Source organism: Engystomops pustulosus, chromosome 6, assembly GCF_040894005.1.
Source record: "Engystomops pustulosus chromosome 6, aEngPut4.maternal, whole genome shotgun sequence".
Lineage (NCBI taxonomy): Eukaryota > Metazoa > Chordata > Amphibia > Anura > Leptodactylidae > Engystomops > Engystomops pustulosus.
Genome location: NC_092416.1, coordinates 29,995,748 through 30,017,407, shown reverse-complemented (window position 1 = coordinate 30,017,407; position 21,660 = coordinate 29,995,748). Strand labels below are relative to the sequence as shown.

The 21,660-nt window shown below is 43.4% G+C and overlaps 1 protein-coding gene across 3 annotated transcripts; it reads left to right on the top strand.

Annotated features, from left to right (window-relative positions):
* The first annotated feature begins 812 nt into the window (after positions 1–812).
* On the top strand, positions 813–20,363 carry LOC140134790 (E3 ubiquitin-protein ligase TRIM62). 3 transcript variants are annotated; one of them, XM_072155417.1, is made up of 7 exons: positions 813–943; positions 9,878–10,005; positions 12,147–12,555; positions 14,538–14,633; positions 17,130–17,386; positions 17,554–17,669; positions 18,706–20,363. In XM_072155417.1, the coding sequence occupies exons 1-7, from the start codon at positions 911–913 to the stop codon at positions 19,254–19,256; spliced, it is 1,590 nt and encodes a 529-aa protein (XP_072011518.1). In that variant the 5' UTR covers positions 813–910; the 3' UTR covers positions 19,257–20,363. The 3 variants fall into 3 exon arrangements, with proteins under 3 accessions (XP_072011518.1, XP_072011519.1, XP_072011520.1); XM_072155418.1 differs by lacking the exon at positions 813–943 and adding an exon at positions 9,407–9,748; XM_072155419.1 differs by lacking the exons at positions 813–943; positions 9,878–10,005 and adding an exon at positions 13,376–13,435 and having other exon boundaries at positions 12,440–12,555.
* The last annotated feature ends 1,297 nt before the right edge of the window (positions 20,364–21,660 follow it).

Genomic DNA, 21,660 nt, shown 5'->3' with positions numbered 1-21,660 from the left:
GGATACATGTATACTACACAGAGGTGCAGGAGGGTGAGGAGATGTCACTGTCCTCTTATAGGATACATGTATACTACACAGAGGTGCAGGAGGGAGAGGAGATGTCTCTGTCCTCTTATAGGATACATGTATACTACACAGAGGTGCAGGAGGGAGAGGAGATGTCACTGTCCTCTTATAGGATACATGTATACTACACAGAGGTGCAGGAGGGTGAGGAGATGTCACTGTCCTCTTATAGGATACATGTATACTACACAGAGGTGCAGGAGGGTGAGGAGATGTCACTGTCCTCTTATAGGATACATGTATACTACACAGAGGTGCAGGAGGGTGAGGAGATGTCACTGTCCTCTTATAGGATACATGTATACTACACAGAGGTGCAGGAGGGTGAGGAGATGTCACTGTCCTCTTATAGGATACATGTATACTACACAGAGGTGCAGGAGGGTGAGGAGATGTCACTGTCCTCTTATAGGATACATGTATACTACACAGAGGTGCAGGAGGGAGAGGAGATGTCACTGTCCTCTTATAGGATACATATGATATTTTTATGGTGTATTATCTCCACTATAAATTAAGAATCTTTTCCATTTTACTTGAGCAAAATAAACACATAGGAGACAACTTTTCAAATTCAGCTTTCGATTCCCCAGCACTTCTGTCATTTTGGATTTATGGGCCTTGGGTAGAAAGGATAACTGGTGGCGAGGCCGATACCTCTGCCCACACTGCTCACTATATCCCTAATCCATGTAATGTTCTTTTTACCTGGTCATCATTTAGTAATCAGTATTGATGAGGAGCAGAAAGTGAAGATGTTCTGGATGTAGCCGAGGCCTTGGAGGCATTGAGCAGGTAGCGCCCGGCCTTGTGACTGTGGAGTGTGAAGAATGCGGATCCGATGGTTGCGGTCAGGTCTGTGCTTGTTCCACAGGTAATGCACAGCGTCTGCCAGGGATCTGGTGCAGATCCATTCCTCTCTTCCTGGACTCTGACTTACAGCCGCCCTCTAGTGCTCATTTGGATTACAGCAGCAGGATCCTATTGATTTCTATAGTGTTTTCTGCAGGTGGTACTAATCCCTATGTGCAATATTCCTGGGTTGTTATATAGCAACAGGTCGATGCTTACAACTGCATATCTCCACTAATGGGGGCAGATCATGAATCTAAACTTATAGGCCATCCCAAAAAAAGGGGAACATTAAAGGGAACTTACCACCACATATCTACCTATAAAGGTAGATCGGGTGGTAGGTGGATCTATAGGACTTGAGGATAGCCCTTTTAAGGGCTAATCCTCATGTCCCTGCAAAAGTTTTGAAACGCTTATTGAGCAAATATGTACATTTTTTAACACGGCTACTGGGGCGTGGAGTAGCCGGAGCTGAGGCCACACGTCGCGGTTACTCCACGCCCCGGTAGCCTCTTTGTTCCGCCTACCAAAAATCTTTGGCGTACAGATCCTCATAGCTGCGCGCCTTCGTGTAATAATCATGCCATCTGCGCATGCGCAGAGCAGCGGGCCACAGCTTCGGAGCCACTGCGCATGCAGAAGATTTTTGGTAGGCGGAACAAAGAGTAGCCGTGTTCAAAAATTTACATATTTGCTCAATAAAAGTTTCCAAACTATTGCGGGGACGTGAGGATTAGCCCTTTAAAGGGTTATCCTCCCGTCCTATAGATCCACCTACCACCCTACCTACCTTTATAGGTACAAAAAAGGACATAGGTACATTTTTTGGATACCTTTATAGGTAGATATGTGGTGGTAGGTTCCTGTGCAAGGCGATGTCAAGAGGTTGAAAAACATGGCTGCTTTCTTCTAAAAACAATGCAACACCCGACTATGGTTTGTGCTGGAATTGCAGCTCAGTTATATAGAGGCAAATGGAACTTAAAGGGGTTGTCCACTTTCAGCAAATGTTTGATATGGTTTGTATAAGGAAATGTTATACAAGTTTCCAATATACTTTCTGTATCAATTCCTCACAGTTTACTAGATCTCTGCTTGCTGTCACCGAGAGTAGTAGGAGTTGTGTGATAATAACAGCTCCTGTACCTGCATGTCCATCACATCACATGGGCAGATTTTTATCCACTGGAAGTAAAAGTAGAAGCTTTTACAGGGCCGGCTCCAGGTTTCTGTAGGCCCCTGGGCGAAAGAGCCTCAGTGGGCCCCTCAACAGTGAAGTCATGAGGCGGCATTTAAAAACATGCTCAATAAATGAATATGAGGAGGCAAGGAGGCAAGGCTGCAGCCTCCTCCATGAATTAATATACGAAGAAGAGGCATGAATTAATATGAGGAGGGAAGGATTAAATATGTATATTAACCGGTTCGCGACCGCCGGTCGGGTCGCACTGCATGGAGAGGGCTCACGGGCTGAGCCCTCTCCATAGCCGGTAAGTCTTTGATGCATATTGCTAGCACCGATCGCGGGTGTTTTCGCAGCGATGGCTGCCGGCAAAGCTGCCGGCAGCCTCAAAAAGATAGCGCATGGGCGCCGCCATCTTACCTGGGATCCGTCTCCATGGTAGCCTTGGGTCTTCCGAAGACCCGAGGCTATTTCGTTTTAACCCCTTCATTACAATGTGCTGATAGCACATTGTAATGAATGAGGAGGAAAATCCCCATATACTGCCATACTGTAGTATGGCAGTATATGATAGGATCGATCAGACAACCTAGGGTTAAAGTACCCTAGGGAGTCGGAAAAATAGTATAAATAAAAATAAAAAAAGTAAAAAAAAAAAAATTATAATAAAAAAACCTAAAATTTCAAATCACCCCCCTTTCCCTAGAACTGACATAAATATAAATAAACAGTAAAAATCATAAACACATCAGGTATCGACGCGTCCGAAAATGCCCGATCTATCAAAATATAATAACGGTTTTTTCAATGTGTTTAACCCCCGTAACGGAAAATAGCGCCCAAAGTCCTTTTTTGCCATTTTGAAAAATATAAAAAAAATCTATAAAAAGTGATCAAAAGGTCGTACAGTCCTAAAAATGATATCATTGAAAATATTATCAAATTTTGCAAAAAATGACACCACCCACATCTCCGTACAACAAAGTATAAAAAAGTTATTAGCGCCAGAAGTTGGCAAAATCAAAAAAATAATTTTTGTACAGGAGGTTTTAATTTTTGTAAATGTATGAAAACATTATAAAACCTATACAAATTTGGTATCCCCTTAATCGTACCGACCCAAAGAATAAAGTAGACATGTCATTTGGGGCGCTCAGTGAAAGACGTAATATCCAAGACCACAAGAAAATGGCGCAAATGCGTTTTTTCACCATTTTCATTGCATTTGGAATTTTTTTCCCGCTTCCCAGTACATGGCATGGAATATTTAATACCATCATTATGAAGTGCAATTTGTTACGCAGAAAACAAGCCATCACACAGCTCTTTACGTGTAAAAATAAAAAACTTTTTTTGAAGGTGGGGAGTGAAAAATGGACATGAAAAAACAGGAAAGGGCCCGGTCCTTAACCGGTTAAAATACTACAAAGCAGTAAGCACTTTGGCCAGAAAAAAAAAAAATAAAATAAATAACCTTAAGAACACAGGTCCAGCGGCTCCATCACGCTCTCCTCTTCTAATCTTCACCGCAGCACGGACGCATGCGCCGTGAAGTCATCACGTCAGGCGGCGAGCCGGCAAGCATTCTGTAAAGACGCTCTGCAGAAGTATTTTTGTCCAGGACAAATTGTCTTATTCCTGGGATCCGCTCGCGGCGCCGCCTGTCACAGGAGGATGCCGCAAGAGAGATGGGCGACACAAGGATGCCGTTGCCGATATAATTGAGTTTCTATATCATTGAGGCTGGGGGGGCCCTCTGGGAGTTCTGGGGCCCCGGCACTTGCCCGGGTAAGCCGGGTGCTGATGCCGGGCCTGAGCTTTTATATCAAGACAGCAAGCGGAGATTTTGAAAACCGTGAGGTATTGATGCAGAAAGTATATTGGAAAATTGTACAACTTTTCCTTACACAAATCATAAATATTTGCTGAAAGTGGACAACCCCTTTAACTGCAATATCACACACTACTCATGCTCAAGTATGGAGCTGTTTGTGGACAAATATAGGCATGTTTTTCAACCTCCGGAAAAACCCTTTTAGGTTTCACCAAAACTTTTTTATAAGTTGCTATCAAGTGGCAGCTGCAGTGTAGGGCGGATTAAGACTCCTATGGGCCCTGGGCTGTGTGAATATTATAGCCCCAACAAGTCACTTCCTACATCTGGTACTAGACTCAGCTTCTTGGGGAATGGAAGATGTCTCCATTCTGCCTGCTGTTAATCTCGGTTTCAGGACGTTTGGAGGATCTTCAAAGGTCTTAAAATGGTTCTTGTGTACATGTGTATTGAAAGCAAGAACAGAAAAATGACAATTTAATGGGTGAAGGCCCTTTTCACTATAAAATTTGGTGGGTGGTTTGGGTGGCCATAGGCCCCCTTGAAGGCTTGGGCCCCGGGCTACCGCCTAGACCACCTGTATTATAATCCACTACTGGCTCCAAGCCAAACATATCATTGTATTGAATTGTACTGGAGCTGGACTTTTCTAGTAAATTTGTTCCTGGATTGTTTACTTATAAGTAATATAAAAAATGATTATTTTACTAGACACGTGACATCACCTCTATAGATCTGCTCACTGGTGATGTCGTTGATTGAAAACATTCTCTTTCCTTTACTTCTCCATTTGTCCCAAGCCACCATGATGACGTCTCCTGGAAACTGAAGTGTTTGCTGCCAGCTTCTTGATGCTACAGCTCATCATCTGGATCCAATAATAATAATAATAATCTTTATTTATATAGCGCCATCAAATTCTGTAGCGCTTTACAAATCATAGGGGACATATGCAGATACAATATTACATTACAGAGTACAAATGGAGAATGCTGCAGCGACACTTATACAGAAACATATCTTGTTTAATCCTGCTGCCCTGTGTGGGGTTATTTTGAGCACGTTTGCACTTTATACAGAAACTGTGTCTGTTATAATATGGGTTTTGAATTGTAATATATGTATGCATTTTATTTAATCTGCTCTCACTATTTTTTCTTAATATATATTTTTTATATTATGCACTTTTGGCACTTTATGCACCCTTGTGACTCGGCACCGTCACACTAATTATGAACTTTATATATGTTTAATATAGATGTTTATATGTATATTTTATGGAATATACCTTATATATATATATTTTATGTATGGCACTTTTGCACTTTTTCCATTATATATGTTAAATATGGATCGTCTATTGTAAGCACTTTATTCATTTATATACCACTCAACAATAATAATTCTGTATGCAGGGTTGGGTATTGTGGCCTTTGTAATATGTATATATACGTTAGTGACATGTATAGCCCGATGGTCACGATTGGTGATCTTCCAGATATATATTTTTTATGTGGATTGTAGGCATTATGATTTTCCCGTTTTTTGATTTTGTTTTATAGAAATATACATTTGTACCTGTTTAACATCCACCTGTTTGTGCTTGCCCTCGGTATCTGGTCGACGCGCGTTCATGTGGTGGTGCGCGCTCCGGGCGCGTCTCCATGGCAACTTCCCCTCCGATCATGTGATTCGGGTGGGCGTGTCGTGGTGACGTGTTTCCGGTGCGCGGCCCCACGTGGCGATCGCGTCACGTGACGAGCGCGTCCTTTAGCTGGATGGCCGATGGTAAGTATAAAACAGGGGGTGCCACACACATACTTCACCTCCTGACGAAGCATCAGCGAAACGCGCGTCGGGGTTTAGTTCATTGGCCTCCTGGGGACCCCCATTATACCTGTCATCATGCTTACGGGTAAGGACTCTATTTGATTCTGTGCATAGTGGGAGCCGGAAGGTACCTCCGGCCCCTAACGTACATAGGACCCAACTAAGGAGATATTTCTCCACCCATATTCCCGTCTGCATCATTTATTATTACTTATTAGACATTTTTGTTTTTATATTACTATTTACTTATAGGTTTTGGGGTGTCTGCAGGGGCTTTTGTTTTTCGTGGTTGCCCCATTTTCCATCAGGGGCCACTTGTTTCCCCTCATTTTCTTTCCCTATTATGTGATAGAATTTCTTCTTGTATATTGTGCATTACAGGCGGTCCCCTACTTAAGGACACCCGACTTACAGACAACCCATAGTTACAGACGGACCCCTCTGCCCACTGTGACTTCTTGTAAAGCTCTCTGGATGCTTTACTATAGTCCCAGACTGCAATGATCAGCTGTAAGGTGTCTGTAATGAAGCTTTATTGATAATCCTTGGTCCAATTACAGCAAAAATTTTGAAACTCCAATTGTCACTGGGACAAAAGAAAAAAATGTGTCTAGAACTTCAATTATAAAATATACAGTTTCGACTTACATACAAATTCAACTTAAGAACAAAGTATTTTCATAATAAAATACATTATTAATTTTATTCTTGATGATATTCTGTGGCTCTCCTTTTGGGTCATTGATTGTATTTTTGTTGAGAGCTATAGTGATACTCTATGAGGCTCCTTTTCTTCTATTGGTTTATATCTTGTTTAATCCCTGAACCGAGTGGTTTTGCTATGAAAGTATGAAATTCAGGACCTTGAGAAAGCTGGGTTGCATGCTGGCTGCCATTCATAAACACATTACATGGAGTTTCCTGAACTGTCAGACAGGACTAATCAACCTGAGATGGATGACTCTTACACAGCAGCTGGGGGATGTTGCAGCGATTGATTACTTCTGCCTGCAAGGGACAACACAGTGATTACATTATTCTCTGAAGCAGCCCATAATTAGGATAAAAAGAGAAGCGCCGAGCCCCAGAACAGGAGCGACAGAGCCTTATTTTCATAATTTTTATAATTGGCTTTTCAGCAAAACCACTGAATTCAGGGATTAAGCAAGATATGTTTCAGCATCAGTGTAGCTGCAGCATTCTCAGGTTATGTTTGATTCACAATGCATGAAAACAAGTGGTAGATTTCCTTTAAGGATGTGAAAGTAAATACATTTACTTACAATAGCTATGTGAAGTAATATAATTTACTTACATGAAAAAGACAAAGATATAGAAAACATACATTAAAATGGAACGGCACCAACTTTGTTAAAAATGGACAAATTGAGAAGGATGGAGCTGAATAGAACAATTTATGGGGTATTGTGGTAGACTACATGATTCCAAACAATATCCAATAGACCTTGTTTTACAATGGAAGACTACAGGCAGTCCCCGGGTAACGTACAAGATAGGGTCCAGAGGTTTGTTCTTAAGTTGAATTTGTATGTAAGTCGAAACTGTATATTTTATAATTGTAGATCCAGAAAAAAATTTTTTGCCCCAGTGACAATTGGAGTTTAAACATTTTTTTGCTGTTATGAGACAAAGGATTATCAATAAAGCTTCATTACAGACACCTTACAGCTGATCATTGCAGTCTGGGACTATAGTAACATCCAGAGAGCTTCACCAGAGGTCAGAGGGGTCTGTCTGTAACTATGAGTTGTCTGTAAGTCGGCTGTCCTTAAGTATATATATATCTATATGCCTGTATAGGTAATATATGGCATAAGTCAGGGTGCTGTCACACGATACGTTCTTGTACAGTTCTTGGTGCGTTTTAAAGCGCACTAGAAACGCATGCATTTTTGCATGAAGAATAACATGCAAACCTATGGTAAACATGCAAAAACACATGCATTTTCAGTGCGTTTAAAAACGTGCTAAGAACGCACCGTGTGACAACACCCTCGGACTTGTCAATTTAATGAAAACTTCCCAATGTATACATTAACTAGGGACTATAAATGTAATGGGAACAGATGTTGTAAAGGAAGAATATGGTGAGGATAAACAGCTGCTGGTGAACTGTGTGAGCGCCATCTTATGGGCATGCAAGGAATGGCATACCCATGGTAAAATTACAGACAGATCGCTGCACGGGGGCAGGTGTCTAAGGCCAGCGGCACAAGTGGCATTTTGAACCCATTTTTGGGCCGTTTTTAAGCAGTCCGTTAAAAAAACGCATGCGTTTTTGAGCCGTTTTAATTAAGATAATTGATAAAACCGATCAAAAACGACTACGTTTTCTAAAACCGCACGCATTTTTTAACGGACTGCTTAAAACCGGCCCAAAAACGGGTTCAAACCGCCACGTGTGCCGCCAGCCGAAGACAACCACTATCTCAGTATATAGTGTATGCTCTCCCTTCACTTATCTCCTTATCACATATGTTACGCCTTGGGAAGGTGAAAGGACTATGACCTAATTAGCATTGGCATGGAGCGCACTGAGACTCTGGGAGGACAGCTCATGGTTTTGAGAGTCAAATGAGATAAGACTGAGATGGAAAAGATAATAATGGACCTTAATAAAATCACAAGGGGAAATGATTTTCAATGTCATTGTTGTATCTGTATAATGTCAGGTGTGATACTGTGCGCGGTGCCGTGTATCTAGTCTTATCATGTGTGATAAAGTGTCTGCGGATTTATTGCATCTACTGTCATGTGTGAAACTGTATGAAAATTTTCTTGCTTCTCTCATTTCTGTGTGTATCTAAGTCATTGATGTGCAATACAGTCTGCTGTACTTTCTTATCATATCACTTGTGATACTGTCTTCTCTGCTTATGTACAGCATATACCCCCATCATGTGTGATACTGTCTTCTCTGCTTATGTACAGCATATACCCCCATCATGTGTGATACGGTCTACTCTGCCCATGTATATAACCCTATCATGTGTGATACTGTCTGCTGAACTGTATCTAAGACTATTAGGACTATTGTGTGATACAGTCTGCTAAATTGTTGCGTTTAAGCTTATCATATGCGATACTGGCTTTCTTCTAAGCAATACATCAGAGTCTCTTACATCATATGAGCCGCCATATCTTATCTGTATATATGAGATAAGGCTATCATGTGCCACTCCTATACCGGGTATCCAAGCCTCTCATGTTAGATACAGTGTGCTAAACCTGTGTATCTGAGCCTCTGTATTTGTGAGCCAATATATCTAATATACAATATAGACAATATATAAAAATAATTAATCTTTATATAGCGCCATCGTATTCTACTCTGCTGTACGGATCATGGGGGTCTTGGGGGACATATACGAATGAACTAGGACATCCCAGAGTAATAGCATGGTCATAGGAAACAATACTAATGGCGTGAGAGCTTATAATGTAAGCATTTCATGTGGCGTGAAGGAAAAGACAATCCACTACAGTTTCCACAATGTATTCACCCTCCTGATTGTTTTATACTAGTGGCTGAATTGTGGACACTGTCCCTTTAAACCTCCCCTCCCTCCTGACAGTGTCCTCTGCTAGGAGCTGAACAATGAAGCAATGGTGGACTGAACCATTCTGTAAATACAGGGGGAAGGGGTTGGTGGAGGCGTTCTGCTTCTCTATGATACTGGTATAGATGAGGGGTAGCAGGTGTGCAGCGGTGCCATGGCGGTGGTCTTATTGAGGATCTGTGGCGGGCAAGTCTGGGGGGCACAGTGAGGGGTGACCGCAGGGCTGCAGGTGCTGGGGTGGACTATTCCATGGTCACAGGGGTGGGATTGCATTTGCTTTCTGACCTGGATGAGGAGAGAAGCTGCTGAACCTGTGCAGGGAGGGAGGGGGGTATGCACATCAGGGGCACAGGGTCATAGAGGCGCACACAGCGGGCACACAGTTCTGCTGCTCAGGTGCGTACAAAATGCATTTTCTCATACAGATTTTATTTGACTTGCAAAAAAGGGAAACAGGTAGAGGGTCACAACCCCTCCCCCGCACCTGACTTCCAGTATCTTAATATCTGCATATTATTATTACAGTGCTATGTGCAGGACACCTCAGGGTGCAAGAGCTGGAAGTCACTGGAGACACAGTATCCCTCATTGAAGCTCAAGCAGAAGCTGCTATTCCGGAAGCTGCTGCCTTTACGTCAGAGAGACATTGACAGGTACAGCGTATCATTATACCGGGGATGGGGATACATAATATACAGACATCAGATCAGGGGGTGCATGCCATTATTATACCCGCAAGATACATTGTATAATTATTACTATATCAGGGATATGGTATATTATTACTCCAGCCGGAGAGAAAGGGCAGTATATATAGCATAAAGGAAGGATATAATGGGCACTGGGGAATATACCACTGAAGGGGGGGAGGGCCCTTTTTTGGTAATATACCAAAAAAGGGTGATATGTATTGAATTATTGCACTTGTAGAGGAGAGATGATGTGATGTATTATTATACTAGTAGAGGGGAATACATTGTATTAATATAGAAAGACAGAGAGAGATCTATTGTATCATTATGCCGGGAGGCAGGAGCTAGGTAGCTACATTATACTAGGATTAAGCCGGGTATACATTATACAGTATTAATAGACGGAAAGAGAGAGGGATTCCTTGTATTGATATACCAGGAGAATGGGAGTATAATACATTTTTATACCAGTAAACCATTGTTTTATTGTACAAGGATGAAGGGGAATACGTTATACATCTGGAGAAGGGGAGATTCCTTGAATAAATATGATAGCGCAGAATAAATAAAGATTATTATTATAAATATACCATGAGAGTGAGGGATATGGGATACATTATCGTATTATACCAGGGTAGTGGACGTATAATGCACTACATTGTGATGCCAGTAAAGGGAGAGGGTTTACATTATGCTACTATACCTGCTTGGGGGAGATACATTATATATTTATACCAGAGGGGATGCATGCTATACTTGCACCAGATGGGGACCATGATATAATTATCCTAGGAGTTGGAGGGATACAACAGATGGCAGTATATTATATTATTATTCCTGTTCAGTGGGGTCGGATACGTTATATATTTACCAGGATGTAATGGGTGCAAGTACATAATATTATTATACCTGGTCAGCAAGGAATACATATTATTATACAAGGAGAGGAGCGTTTGATGCACTTTATTATTACACAGGTACCAGTATATTATTATACCAGGATAGGGGGGACCACAAAACGCAGCCAAAATCTATATTATCAGTGAACTAGTATCAACCTCTAATAAACAATAGGACCTAACTGCAATTAAGGATTATAGAGGATATAAAACATAACCTTTAATTAGTAATTATGTAAAACCGCATCCAAGTTGATGTTTGGGATAAGGACGGGATGTTTGATGTTTGGGATAAGGACGGCTGTGGAGTTTGAGGGGTTCTTTAGGGACAGTATAGCTCCTTATGCCCCTGCTTATCCAGCCCATCATCATCAAAGACGTCTGAATCACGGTAGGATACGGCTGCCTTTAAATGCAGGTGGTGACATTTTCCTTTCCAGTGGACGACTACTATTTTGATTGTACACTTCCGCAATATGAATTATTGCGTATAGGTGTTTTTATTGTTACGAATTTTTGCATCAACTTGGATGCGCTTTTACATAATTACTAATTAAAGGTTATGTTTTATATCCTTTATAATCCCTAATTGTTGTTTGGTCAGGATAGGGGGGAGGCTACAATACATGATGATACATGTTAAGCTTAGTATACATTATATAATTATACCGGGGGGCTAAATTATGTTATACCAGGAGAGGTGGAGATACATTGTATTATTATAGTAGGGAAGGGGTGGTATATAGCACAATGGAATTATTGTTGCTCTACAAATACAAATCAATAATAAAATTAATAATTATATTTATTAGGCAAGGAGGAAGTCCTTTATGTTATCATACCGGGAGGTGGGGGGGGGGGGATAAATAGTTTATTATACCAGGGAAGAGATACCCTGTATGATTATACAAGGAGTAGGGGCACAGCACCATGGAATAAATGCTGCTCCAAAAAGGACTAATAATTATATTATTTAACACTTTTATACCAGGACAAGGAGCTACATTATGTTCTTATAGCATCACAGGGACAGATACTCTATGACAGCCATTAGCAGAACACTGTACATTGTATAATTCTTCCAGGTTGTGATACCATGAATTATTACTTTATAGGGAATCAGGGGGTCTTATATCCAGGTTTTATTCTGGATCATTAATCTGAAGATAGTTTAGGGCTGTGGCTCTTTCTCTTGTCTCCTAGGATGGCATGCTGTCTGAAGGACGAGCTGCTCTGCTCCATCTGTCTGAGTATTTACCAGGACCCGGTCAGCTTTGGCTGTGAGCATTACTTCTGTCGTAAATGCATCACTGAACACTGGAGCCGACAGAAGCACGGGGGAACATTGGACTGTCCGGAGTGTCGGAGAACCTTTTCAGAGCCCACCCTGTCCCCCAGCCTGAAACTCTCCAACATTGTGGAGAGGTATTCCGCCTTCCCCCTGGATGCCATCCTTAGTGCACAGAGAAGCTCCTTCCCCTGCAAGGACCATGACAAGGTGAAGCTCTTCTGCCTTACAGACCGCGCTGTGGTGTGCTTCTTCTGTGACGAACCCTCGCTGCACGAGCAACATCAGGTCACCAATGTGGACGAGGCCTTTGAGGAGCTGCAGGTGAGGCGGTGGTATGTGAGGGACACCTCTCTGCATTAATACAGGGGTAGCAACCCCTGTTAATGTATTAAGTCTGAGATACACTCTGGAGTAACTCGGGATCAGTACAGGATAAGTAATGTGATGTATGTACACAGTGACTGCACCAGCAGCAGCAGAATAGTGAGTGCAGCTCTGGGGTATAATACAGGATGTAACTCAGGATCAGTACAGGATAAGTAATGTCATGTATGTACACAGTGACTGCACCAGCAGCAGAATAGTGAGTGCAGCTCTGGAGTATGATACAGGATGTAACTTGGGATCAGTAGAGGATAAGTAATGTCATGTATGTACACAGTGACTGCACCAGCAGCAGAATAGTGAGTGCAGCTCTGGAGTATAATACAGGATGTAACTTAGGATCAGTACAGGATAAGTAATGTCATGTATGTACACAGTGACTGCACTAGCAGCAGAATAGTGAGTGCAGCTCTGGGGTATAATACAGGATGTAACTCAGGATCAGTACAGGATAAGTAATGTCATGTATGTACACAGTAACTGCACCAGCAGCAGAATAGTGAGTGCAGCTCTGGAGTATAATACAGGATGTAACTCAGGATCAGTACAGGATAAGTAATGTCATGTATTTATACAGTGATTGCACCAGCAGCAGAATAGTGAGTGCAGCTCTGGAGTGTAACACAAGATATAACTCAAGGTCAGTACAGGATAAGTAATGTCATGTGTGTACACAGTGACTGCACCAGCAGAATAGTGAGTGCAGCTCTGGAGTTTTTCTGCAACTCAGTAATTGCACCATTTACCTTTTATACAGTCCTGTCTGTGTGTGTAGCACAGGGCCTCCATGTCCACTGCGCTGTGTGCCCTGACTGTGGTAGGTGTCCGCTCACTCCCTGTACTCACAGTTATTAGTGTGGAGCACCCACCTTTACCACGTCCCAGTGTGCACTGACCACAGTGTCCCCAAACCCAATAACAGATATGTGTGAGCTGAGCACAGGCCCCGCATGCTGCATGACCTCTGTTTGCTGGTTTTAATGCCCATTGTATGCTGCATCATACAGGACACAACCCCCCATCATCTGCTCCATCGCCTCTTCATAAAGGATGCAGCTACAGCAGCTCTCCCATAACCTGTGCATACAGGATACAAAGCCCATCATCTGCACCATGATGTACAGTATATACAGCCCAATGACCTATACATATATACGACAAAAAGGCAATACTCTCCATACTTGATAAAGTGATTTATACCTTCATAGAGGCTCTCTGTGGACAATCCCATCTAGTGAATGGGAATCCATTTGGGATTGCATGGATTAATGGATTAACATAACATCATCTTTTGAGCCATTTCACTGTGTGTGTATATGTATATATATATATATATATATATATATATATATATATATATATATATATATATATATATATATATATATATATATAGAGAGATAGATATATAATATAGAGAGATAGATAGATCAGGCAAACAAACATATGTGTATATATATATAAATATTAACATCAACATACACACAGATTATGATATGTACTTATATCATACAAGTACAGTTTATACATACAGGTGTGTGTGCATGTGTCAACAAATATGTATACAATGCATCTCCCACACCCACTTGCACTGATTGACGTGTTGCAGCTCGGTGTATGGATGATTTTTTAGCAACCGGGGCTCATTTTTCAATGTGGACAGTAGAAGCAGTCACACATTTGATAAATGAGGCCCAGGGCTCTATAAATCATACATTCAGTGCTATAAAAACATAGCCCTTACCATGCTGCAGTAATTCTGTATCAGAAGGGTGATGATGGTGTAAATGAGGATGATAAAGGTGGGTGATGGTAAAGGATACTAATGGGACAATGATGATGAATGGTGGAGCCGTCCTGCACCTTCCCTTCAGGATTAGTTGGATTCATTGCCTGTTGTATTTTTTTCCCTTCATCAGAGAGAACTAAAAGAGCAGCTACAAGCGCTGCAGGAGAGCGCAAAGGGACACACCGAGGCGCTGCAGCTGCTGAAACGCCAGCTGGCCGAGACCAAGGTGAGAGCCCCTTTGGTGTAGTGCTGGGATTTTAGGCAGGTCCTTCCATTGAGGGCGGTGTGTAGACCTGCCATCTGCTTTCACTACCCACAATACAATGCAAGGTGGATGGCGGCCATAAAGGGAACCTTTCTCTATCTTTTTTCTTTTCTATTATTATTCAGATTCTTTATTGAGAACCATAGAAATACAGTTAGATGTATAGAACATGGTGACAAGACATTTGCGTAGCAGAAAATCTGTCCACTTCAGTCATCATTATATGAGAGTCATGTACGGTTCCAATCGGACATGCTTTGTGCAGCGCTGCGTAATCTGTGTGCGCTATATAAATAAAGAATTATTATTATATGTATAGCATTAACAGTGCCTGTAAAACTAAACAACATAAGGGTTCATTCACACTGCCGTCTGCAGGTACGTACATGCGGCAACAAATCTGCGGCCGCATATACATCCCCAAAGACGGCAATGGCGGCACGGCGGAGGTACGGTGCCACACGTGCGTCACCGTTCCGCACAGCACATCGAGAAAAGATAGAACATGCTCTATCTTTTCCCTGGTGTGCAGCCGTGCACCGCTGTTTCCTATGGAGGGAGGAGGGGCCGTGCCGGCAGACCGTGTGAATGCAGCCTAATACGCACATTGCTGTAACAAGTTAGTTCAAACATAACCTATTAGGGTGCATGTAAAAATAAGGAGCAAGGGGTGAGGACAGGGAAAAGGGTAAGGAAGGGCGGAAAGGGGTATCCTACTCGAGTGGGGGAGAGCTTACAAATTCCATCCGGGGGCCCCATGTCCGAGTGTGTTATTCCCCCGAGTGATGTATCTCAGCAGACAATTCCTCCATTTGCTGGAGATACAGAATTTCTGCAAACCAGTCAGAAATTGCGGGGATGCGGGTGGATTTCCACAACCTTGGGCTCAATTGCTGCTATGAAGAGGAAGCCTGTTAGGGATCTATTCACCTTTGGGATGGATATCGGGAGCATGGGCAGCAGGCGATGGGCTGGGTCGTTGAGGCTTGTCAGATCACAGATCAGGTCAACTATGCGAAGGACTGCAGAACTGGCCATTCCCACCATATGTGCAGCATAGTGCCAACTAGAGATGAGCAAGCATACTCATCCGAGCTTGATGCTCGGTCGAGCATTAGGGTACTCGCAACTGCTCGTTGCTCGGACGAGTATTTCGCCAGCTCGAGAAAATGGCATCTCCCGCCGTTTTGATTTTTGGCGGCCAGAAACAGAGCCAATCACAAGCCAGGAGACTCTGCACTCCACCCAGCATGACGTGGTACCCTTACACGTCGATAGCAGTGGTTGGCTAGCCAGATCAGGTGACCCTGGGATAGACTAGCCGCTGCCCGCGCTGCTCGGATCATTCTGTGTCTGGATGCCACTAGGGAGAGAGCTGCTGCTGGTCAGGGAAAGCGTTAGGCTGTTCTATTAGCTTACTGTTAGGCAGGAGTGATTCAACAAGAACCTAACAGCCCTTCTTAGGGCTAGAATAGCGTTATATTTTATTTGCCTGTGGCTGGGCTTGCTGGCACAAGTAGTGCAGCTACTACCATTGTGACGAATTTGAAATTGACTTCAATGGGGTTCGTTATTCGAAACGAGCTCTCGAGCATTGGAAAAACTTTGACTCGAATAACGAGCACTCGAGCATTTTAGTGCTCGCTCATAGTGCCAACGTTTCGACAGCATCTCCAGCATTCAGCAGAACTGGATAAAGAGCCCAAGAGAGAGGCAACACTCCCCCTACATCCTCTAAAAGTGTCTCCTCTAAAGCAAAATGTGTCTCTCCTCAGCTCACTTTCATTTTCTTAGCTCATTTTTTGTTTGAAGACCATCTTTATATGTAAACAGGGAATTCTAGAAAGAAAATGTCATACCCTAACTGAGGGGTAAAAGCTAATGACAGAGCCCCTTTAGAGAGGCACATTTGTCACTTGAGATGTGGAGTGTGTTCCAGATGTACTGTCATGTAGGTCAGCAACACATTAGACTTCATATTTCTAGAATATTCCTATCATCCACCATCCAAAAGGGAGAACCTTTTATTTTAGATGGGAAGTAGAGGGCCGGCTCCAGCTTTCAGTAGACCCCTGGGCGACAGAGTCTCAGTGGGCCCCTTTGCAGTGAACTCTTATGGCGGTAGTAAAAATTCAGAAACTAAAACAGTCTCCTATTCCCTAGTTTTTCATACCAAACAGCCGCCTTGTGGTTATTTTATTTACAGCCACTTCATTATTATTTTACATAAAGCCCCTCTCATCCCCCTATGGATTTATTATATACAGCCCCCTTTATCCCCATGGATTCCTTATATACAGCCTTATGTGGGACCCCCTCTAGCTCTGGACCCCGTCATTTGCCCTTTTATGCCCAGTGCTGGTGCCAACCATGGTGAAGTATATGAAAACTTTGGTCACATGCTCTTCTCTTGTTATCGTATCACAGTACTGATGACATGTCTTGTCTTTCATCCAGTCTTCAGCCAAGGGTCTGCGCGCCACCATCAGCGAGGCCTTTGAGCGTCTGCACCGACTACTTCGAGAGCGTCAGAAGGCCATGTTAGAGGAGCTCGAATCGGACACAGCCCGGACCCTGACGGACATTGAGCACAAGGTCCAACGCTACAGCCAGCAGCTGCGCAAGGTGCAAGAGGGCGTGCAGATCCTACAAGAGCGTCTGGCTGAAAGCGACAAGCACACCTTCCTAGCCGGCATCTCCTCATTGTCTGAGAGGTAGGGACGGTGTATACATCAGTCATAACACTCTCACTTATGTCATTCTAATAATGTGACCACCACTGCAATGACATCGTGCCACTTTCCTGCCATACCTCCTATGCCAGCTTCTTTTTGCCTTCTAGAGAATACAATCTGTGTACAATCTGCTCTTCTGTCTTCAGGTTAAAAGGGAAGATTCATGAAACCAACCTGACCTACGAAGATTTCCCCACCTCTAAGTACATGGGACCCCTTCAGTACACAATCTGGAAATCTCTTTTCCAGGATATCCATCCCGGTAAGTCGCTCTAAGATGCTTATAGGGAGTCAACCACCATTGGGTAAGGCTTTCCAGAAATGCATTGTTTGCCACAATTTGTTATTTTAGAAAAAAAATTTCATTTAGATATTTATTCAAATATGCTTCACGACTGCTGTTGCACCATTTTCTATTTCCATCCAGCACCTTCTCTTTCCTCATTTACACGCAAGAATACCGTGCACAAGCAGTAGTGGCAAACAGCAACAGTATACCTGGAAAGCTTATAATGCACCCTACACAATGCTGGCTTTACAAGTGAGGGGATCTGGGAGCTGGTAGACTCCCATTAAGGACAGAGGCGAACCGGTCAGAAAAGAGTCATATTTGCCCTAAGATGAGTCACGTTTAGATTGGCTGCAAGGGGAGTGTCACTTCAGATGCTTCTATCTTCTGTTCCACAGTACCTAGAAACATGCTTTTGGTGTCATCTTAAAGATCAGTATCTTGTCTTTTTTAAACATGTCACTATTTATGCAAGGAAACCATTACAATATGCTTCTTCCATGCATTAATAGCAAAATTGGGCAACTCTACATTTATATTCTGAACTTTATGACATCAAAGGGGATGTCCAAAATATCTGATAAATGAGGTACACTTATCCACACTTATCTTGAGAATGGGATCCCCTTAATCAGTCTTGCAGCTTTATAAAATAGCCAAGACTGCCTGCTTCCCCTGCCTTGTTTCCCCTTCTTTACACGTCACTGCTCTTCATTCTGAACACCACAAGACGAGGGTCAGGGGACCTAAGTTTGATGAAAAAACGCCTTAAAAACCAAATCTGCGACGCTTGTGTAGGTGTTTTTTGAAACTTGTCAACAGTGCGTTCCTGGGTCATCCCAGCAATGTAAGTGATAGTTGTGTGACTACAATGATGCCAGGCCAGGAAGAGGTATCCTAGAACAATAAAGTAAAGGGAAATATGGTGCTGAGAGACTCTTATTGTATAAGCAGTGAGCAGGTTACATGGTGCAGTTCTTGTATGGTTCTTATCATGTTCCTTTCTCAGTCCCTGCAGCTCTGACTCTTGATCCAGTAACGGCCCACCAGCGCCTGATCCTCTCTGATGACTGCACTATAGTGGCCTATGGTAACCTGCACCCCCAGCCACTCCAGGACTCCCCTAAGAGGTTTGATGTAGAAGTTTCAGTTCTAGGTAACCAGGTCTTTGATGGAGGGGTGCATTACTGGGAAGTAGTGGTGTCTGATAAAACCCAGTGGATGATAGGACTGGCCCATGAAGCTGTGAGCCGGAAAGGAAGTATCCAGATCCAACCTGGGAAAGGCTTCTACTGCATAGTAATGCATGACGGGAACCGCTACAGCGCCTGCACCGAGCCCTGGACGCGGCTCAACGTCAAGAGCAAACTAGAGAAAGTTGGGGTCTACCTGGACTATGACAAGGGGCTTCTCATCTTCTACAATGCAGATGACATGTCCTGGCTTTATACCTTCCGTGAAAAATTCCCAGGAAAACTGTGTTCTTACTTCAGTCCCGGGCAGAGTCATGCCAACGGCAAGAATGTACAACCACTGCGGATCAACACAGTGCGAATATAACGGGGGGAAGGAGTATTAGGTATAGGAGCTTATAGTGGGGTGTGTATGGGACCATATCCCAGCACCCATAGATAAACAGGGAGAAGTGTCCGCCATGATTGTCTCCAGCCTTCACCATTCATGAGTCTCTGGTGTCAGCCATAGATCAGTCCCTCACCCGTCATCCTGTCCGCAGTCAGGTCATGTTATGCTGGATGTCGGGAAGACTCAACCATTAGATGAATGTCCTTGTCCTGACAAGACCGGCCGGACCTGTGCTCTTCCCATCACTCCAGAAATCATGTGCCCTTCTGATCAGACTGACAAGCCCTATAACCTGCAGGGGGCGTAATAATTCTAGTTGCTGCCTTACCTCTATGTCATAATAATGTGACACAGGTGACCAGAGGATACTCGTAGCGTCAATGATTTATGTGCACACTGATAATGAGGGTATCTTACACCTGGATTGTGCTAAAATATTAGCCTGACGACCACTGGTATGGTAAACCCTGGGATGATATGATCCAGTAATCTGGACAAGGTATGAATGTACAAGACTTACCTGAAGACAGGTTCTGGTTCTGTTGATAGTAATGTCTCAGGGGATCCTTCCTACTCACGACGCTGTGTTCTGCAACACGCTGGTAGTATATACTCTGTGTGGCCACCTCCATGTTGTTCCATTAAAGGGCCAGCCTATCGAGCTTCACCACTACACAATGAAAAGTGCTGCCACTATCTAATGGACTCCATGTCACCCCCTGAAAGTTTCTAAGATCACATATATGTCCGCATATAGTGGTTAAAGGACCCGGACCTAGTGGGTGATTTTTTTATGTAAAACAATCATGTACTGACAGCAAGCAAATAATCAAAGTTTATTTAGAAGATTGGACTGTCCCTTTAAGAGCAGCATAGGACTTCTCCATAGGTGACACCGTCACTCCCTGATGTTGTATAAGCAGCATATGAATGTAGGTAAGGGAGGGTTGCCGTTGCGATGCCTGGGGCGTCAGGGGTGCCTTGGCTCCTTGTAGTGTCATCTGACTCAGAAGGGAGAGATGAATGTAAAGCGGTGACTGCGCCGTCCATGCCAGGGCATAATAAAACAAATTGTTTACCAAGTCCTTTGTGTTCGGGATTCTGTGATGTGGGTCACTGAGCCCCGAGGGGTTACTGGATCTCTCTATGGATTATAGCAGGAGGAAGTAGTAACACCGTATCACACAACCAAAGATGTCAATGTCTGCTTTACCCCAGCTATTACCTTGTCTGGAGTAACGCAGCAACAACTGAGCGCTGCACTGTATGTAGTTGTGCTTAAGCCCCCACTTCATTCACTGGATCAATGACCCCGTGATCACACGGCAGATACCTGCGCTGGTCCATCTCTTTATAGACCTAAGTAGAGATCTACTATAGATCAGCACATGGTGAGCAGAAGGTGAGTCTCTGGACAGGTTACATGCAGTGCACAGACTCCATCCCATCGCAGGGGCTTCTACTAAAGCCCCCAGGCGCAGATTCAGTGACCACAGGTCTGTGCACATTTGTGGTTGTCGCTGCTTGTCCAGCAGCTCTGAAATATTCTTCTCAATTATATATATTTCCCAGCTTCACTGGGATTGTAATGGATTGTAATATAGGAGGAAAGTCCTGCAGGGTCTCCTAGCTTTATAGATGACTATTAGGCTATGAGTTCAGTCCTGGAAATATGTCTCACATACAGTTCCTATTTCACTTAAAGGGGTCCTCCAGAATTACAGAAGAGATTCCTCACGGTAACCTGACCTCTTCTGTCCCCTCACTTGGTCCTGTGGTCTCTGACTCGACCCTCTCCTCACTCACAAAACCCCCAATATCACATGTAGGAAGAGACCACCAGGACCTGAGGAGCATCCAAATTTAGAGAGGGAATTCTACAAACTTGACCATCCTTTTCAAGGGGTTGTGCCATGTTAGATTGTTATCCCCTAGAACAGGGGATAACAATCTGATTGTGGGGGGTCCAACTGTTGGGATATACACTGATTAGGGTAACACAGTCCCTTTCTCACTTATTAATAGAGCGACCGGTTGAGCATGTGTCAGCAGATGTAAGGAGTGTTGGAAAATGTTGAACACAGCGCTCGGGTATCTCCAGCGTTCTCATAGATATTGAATAAGATTGCTGGAGATACCCAGCGCTGTGCTCTGTATTTTCTGGTGTTTCCACGGTATTGAATCAGCAAGAGTAGATCTAACACTCCATCAGTAAGAGAGAAAAGGACCCCCGTTCTCATGATTGCTGGGCGCCCCAGCAGTCGGACCCCCATGACCATGTTATCATCCCCTATCCTGTGGATAGGGGATAACATTCAAACTTGGCACAACCCCTTTAAAGTGCTTGTGGCCTTACAAAGCCAAAGTTATGTGAACTATG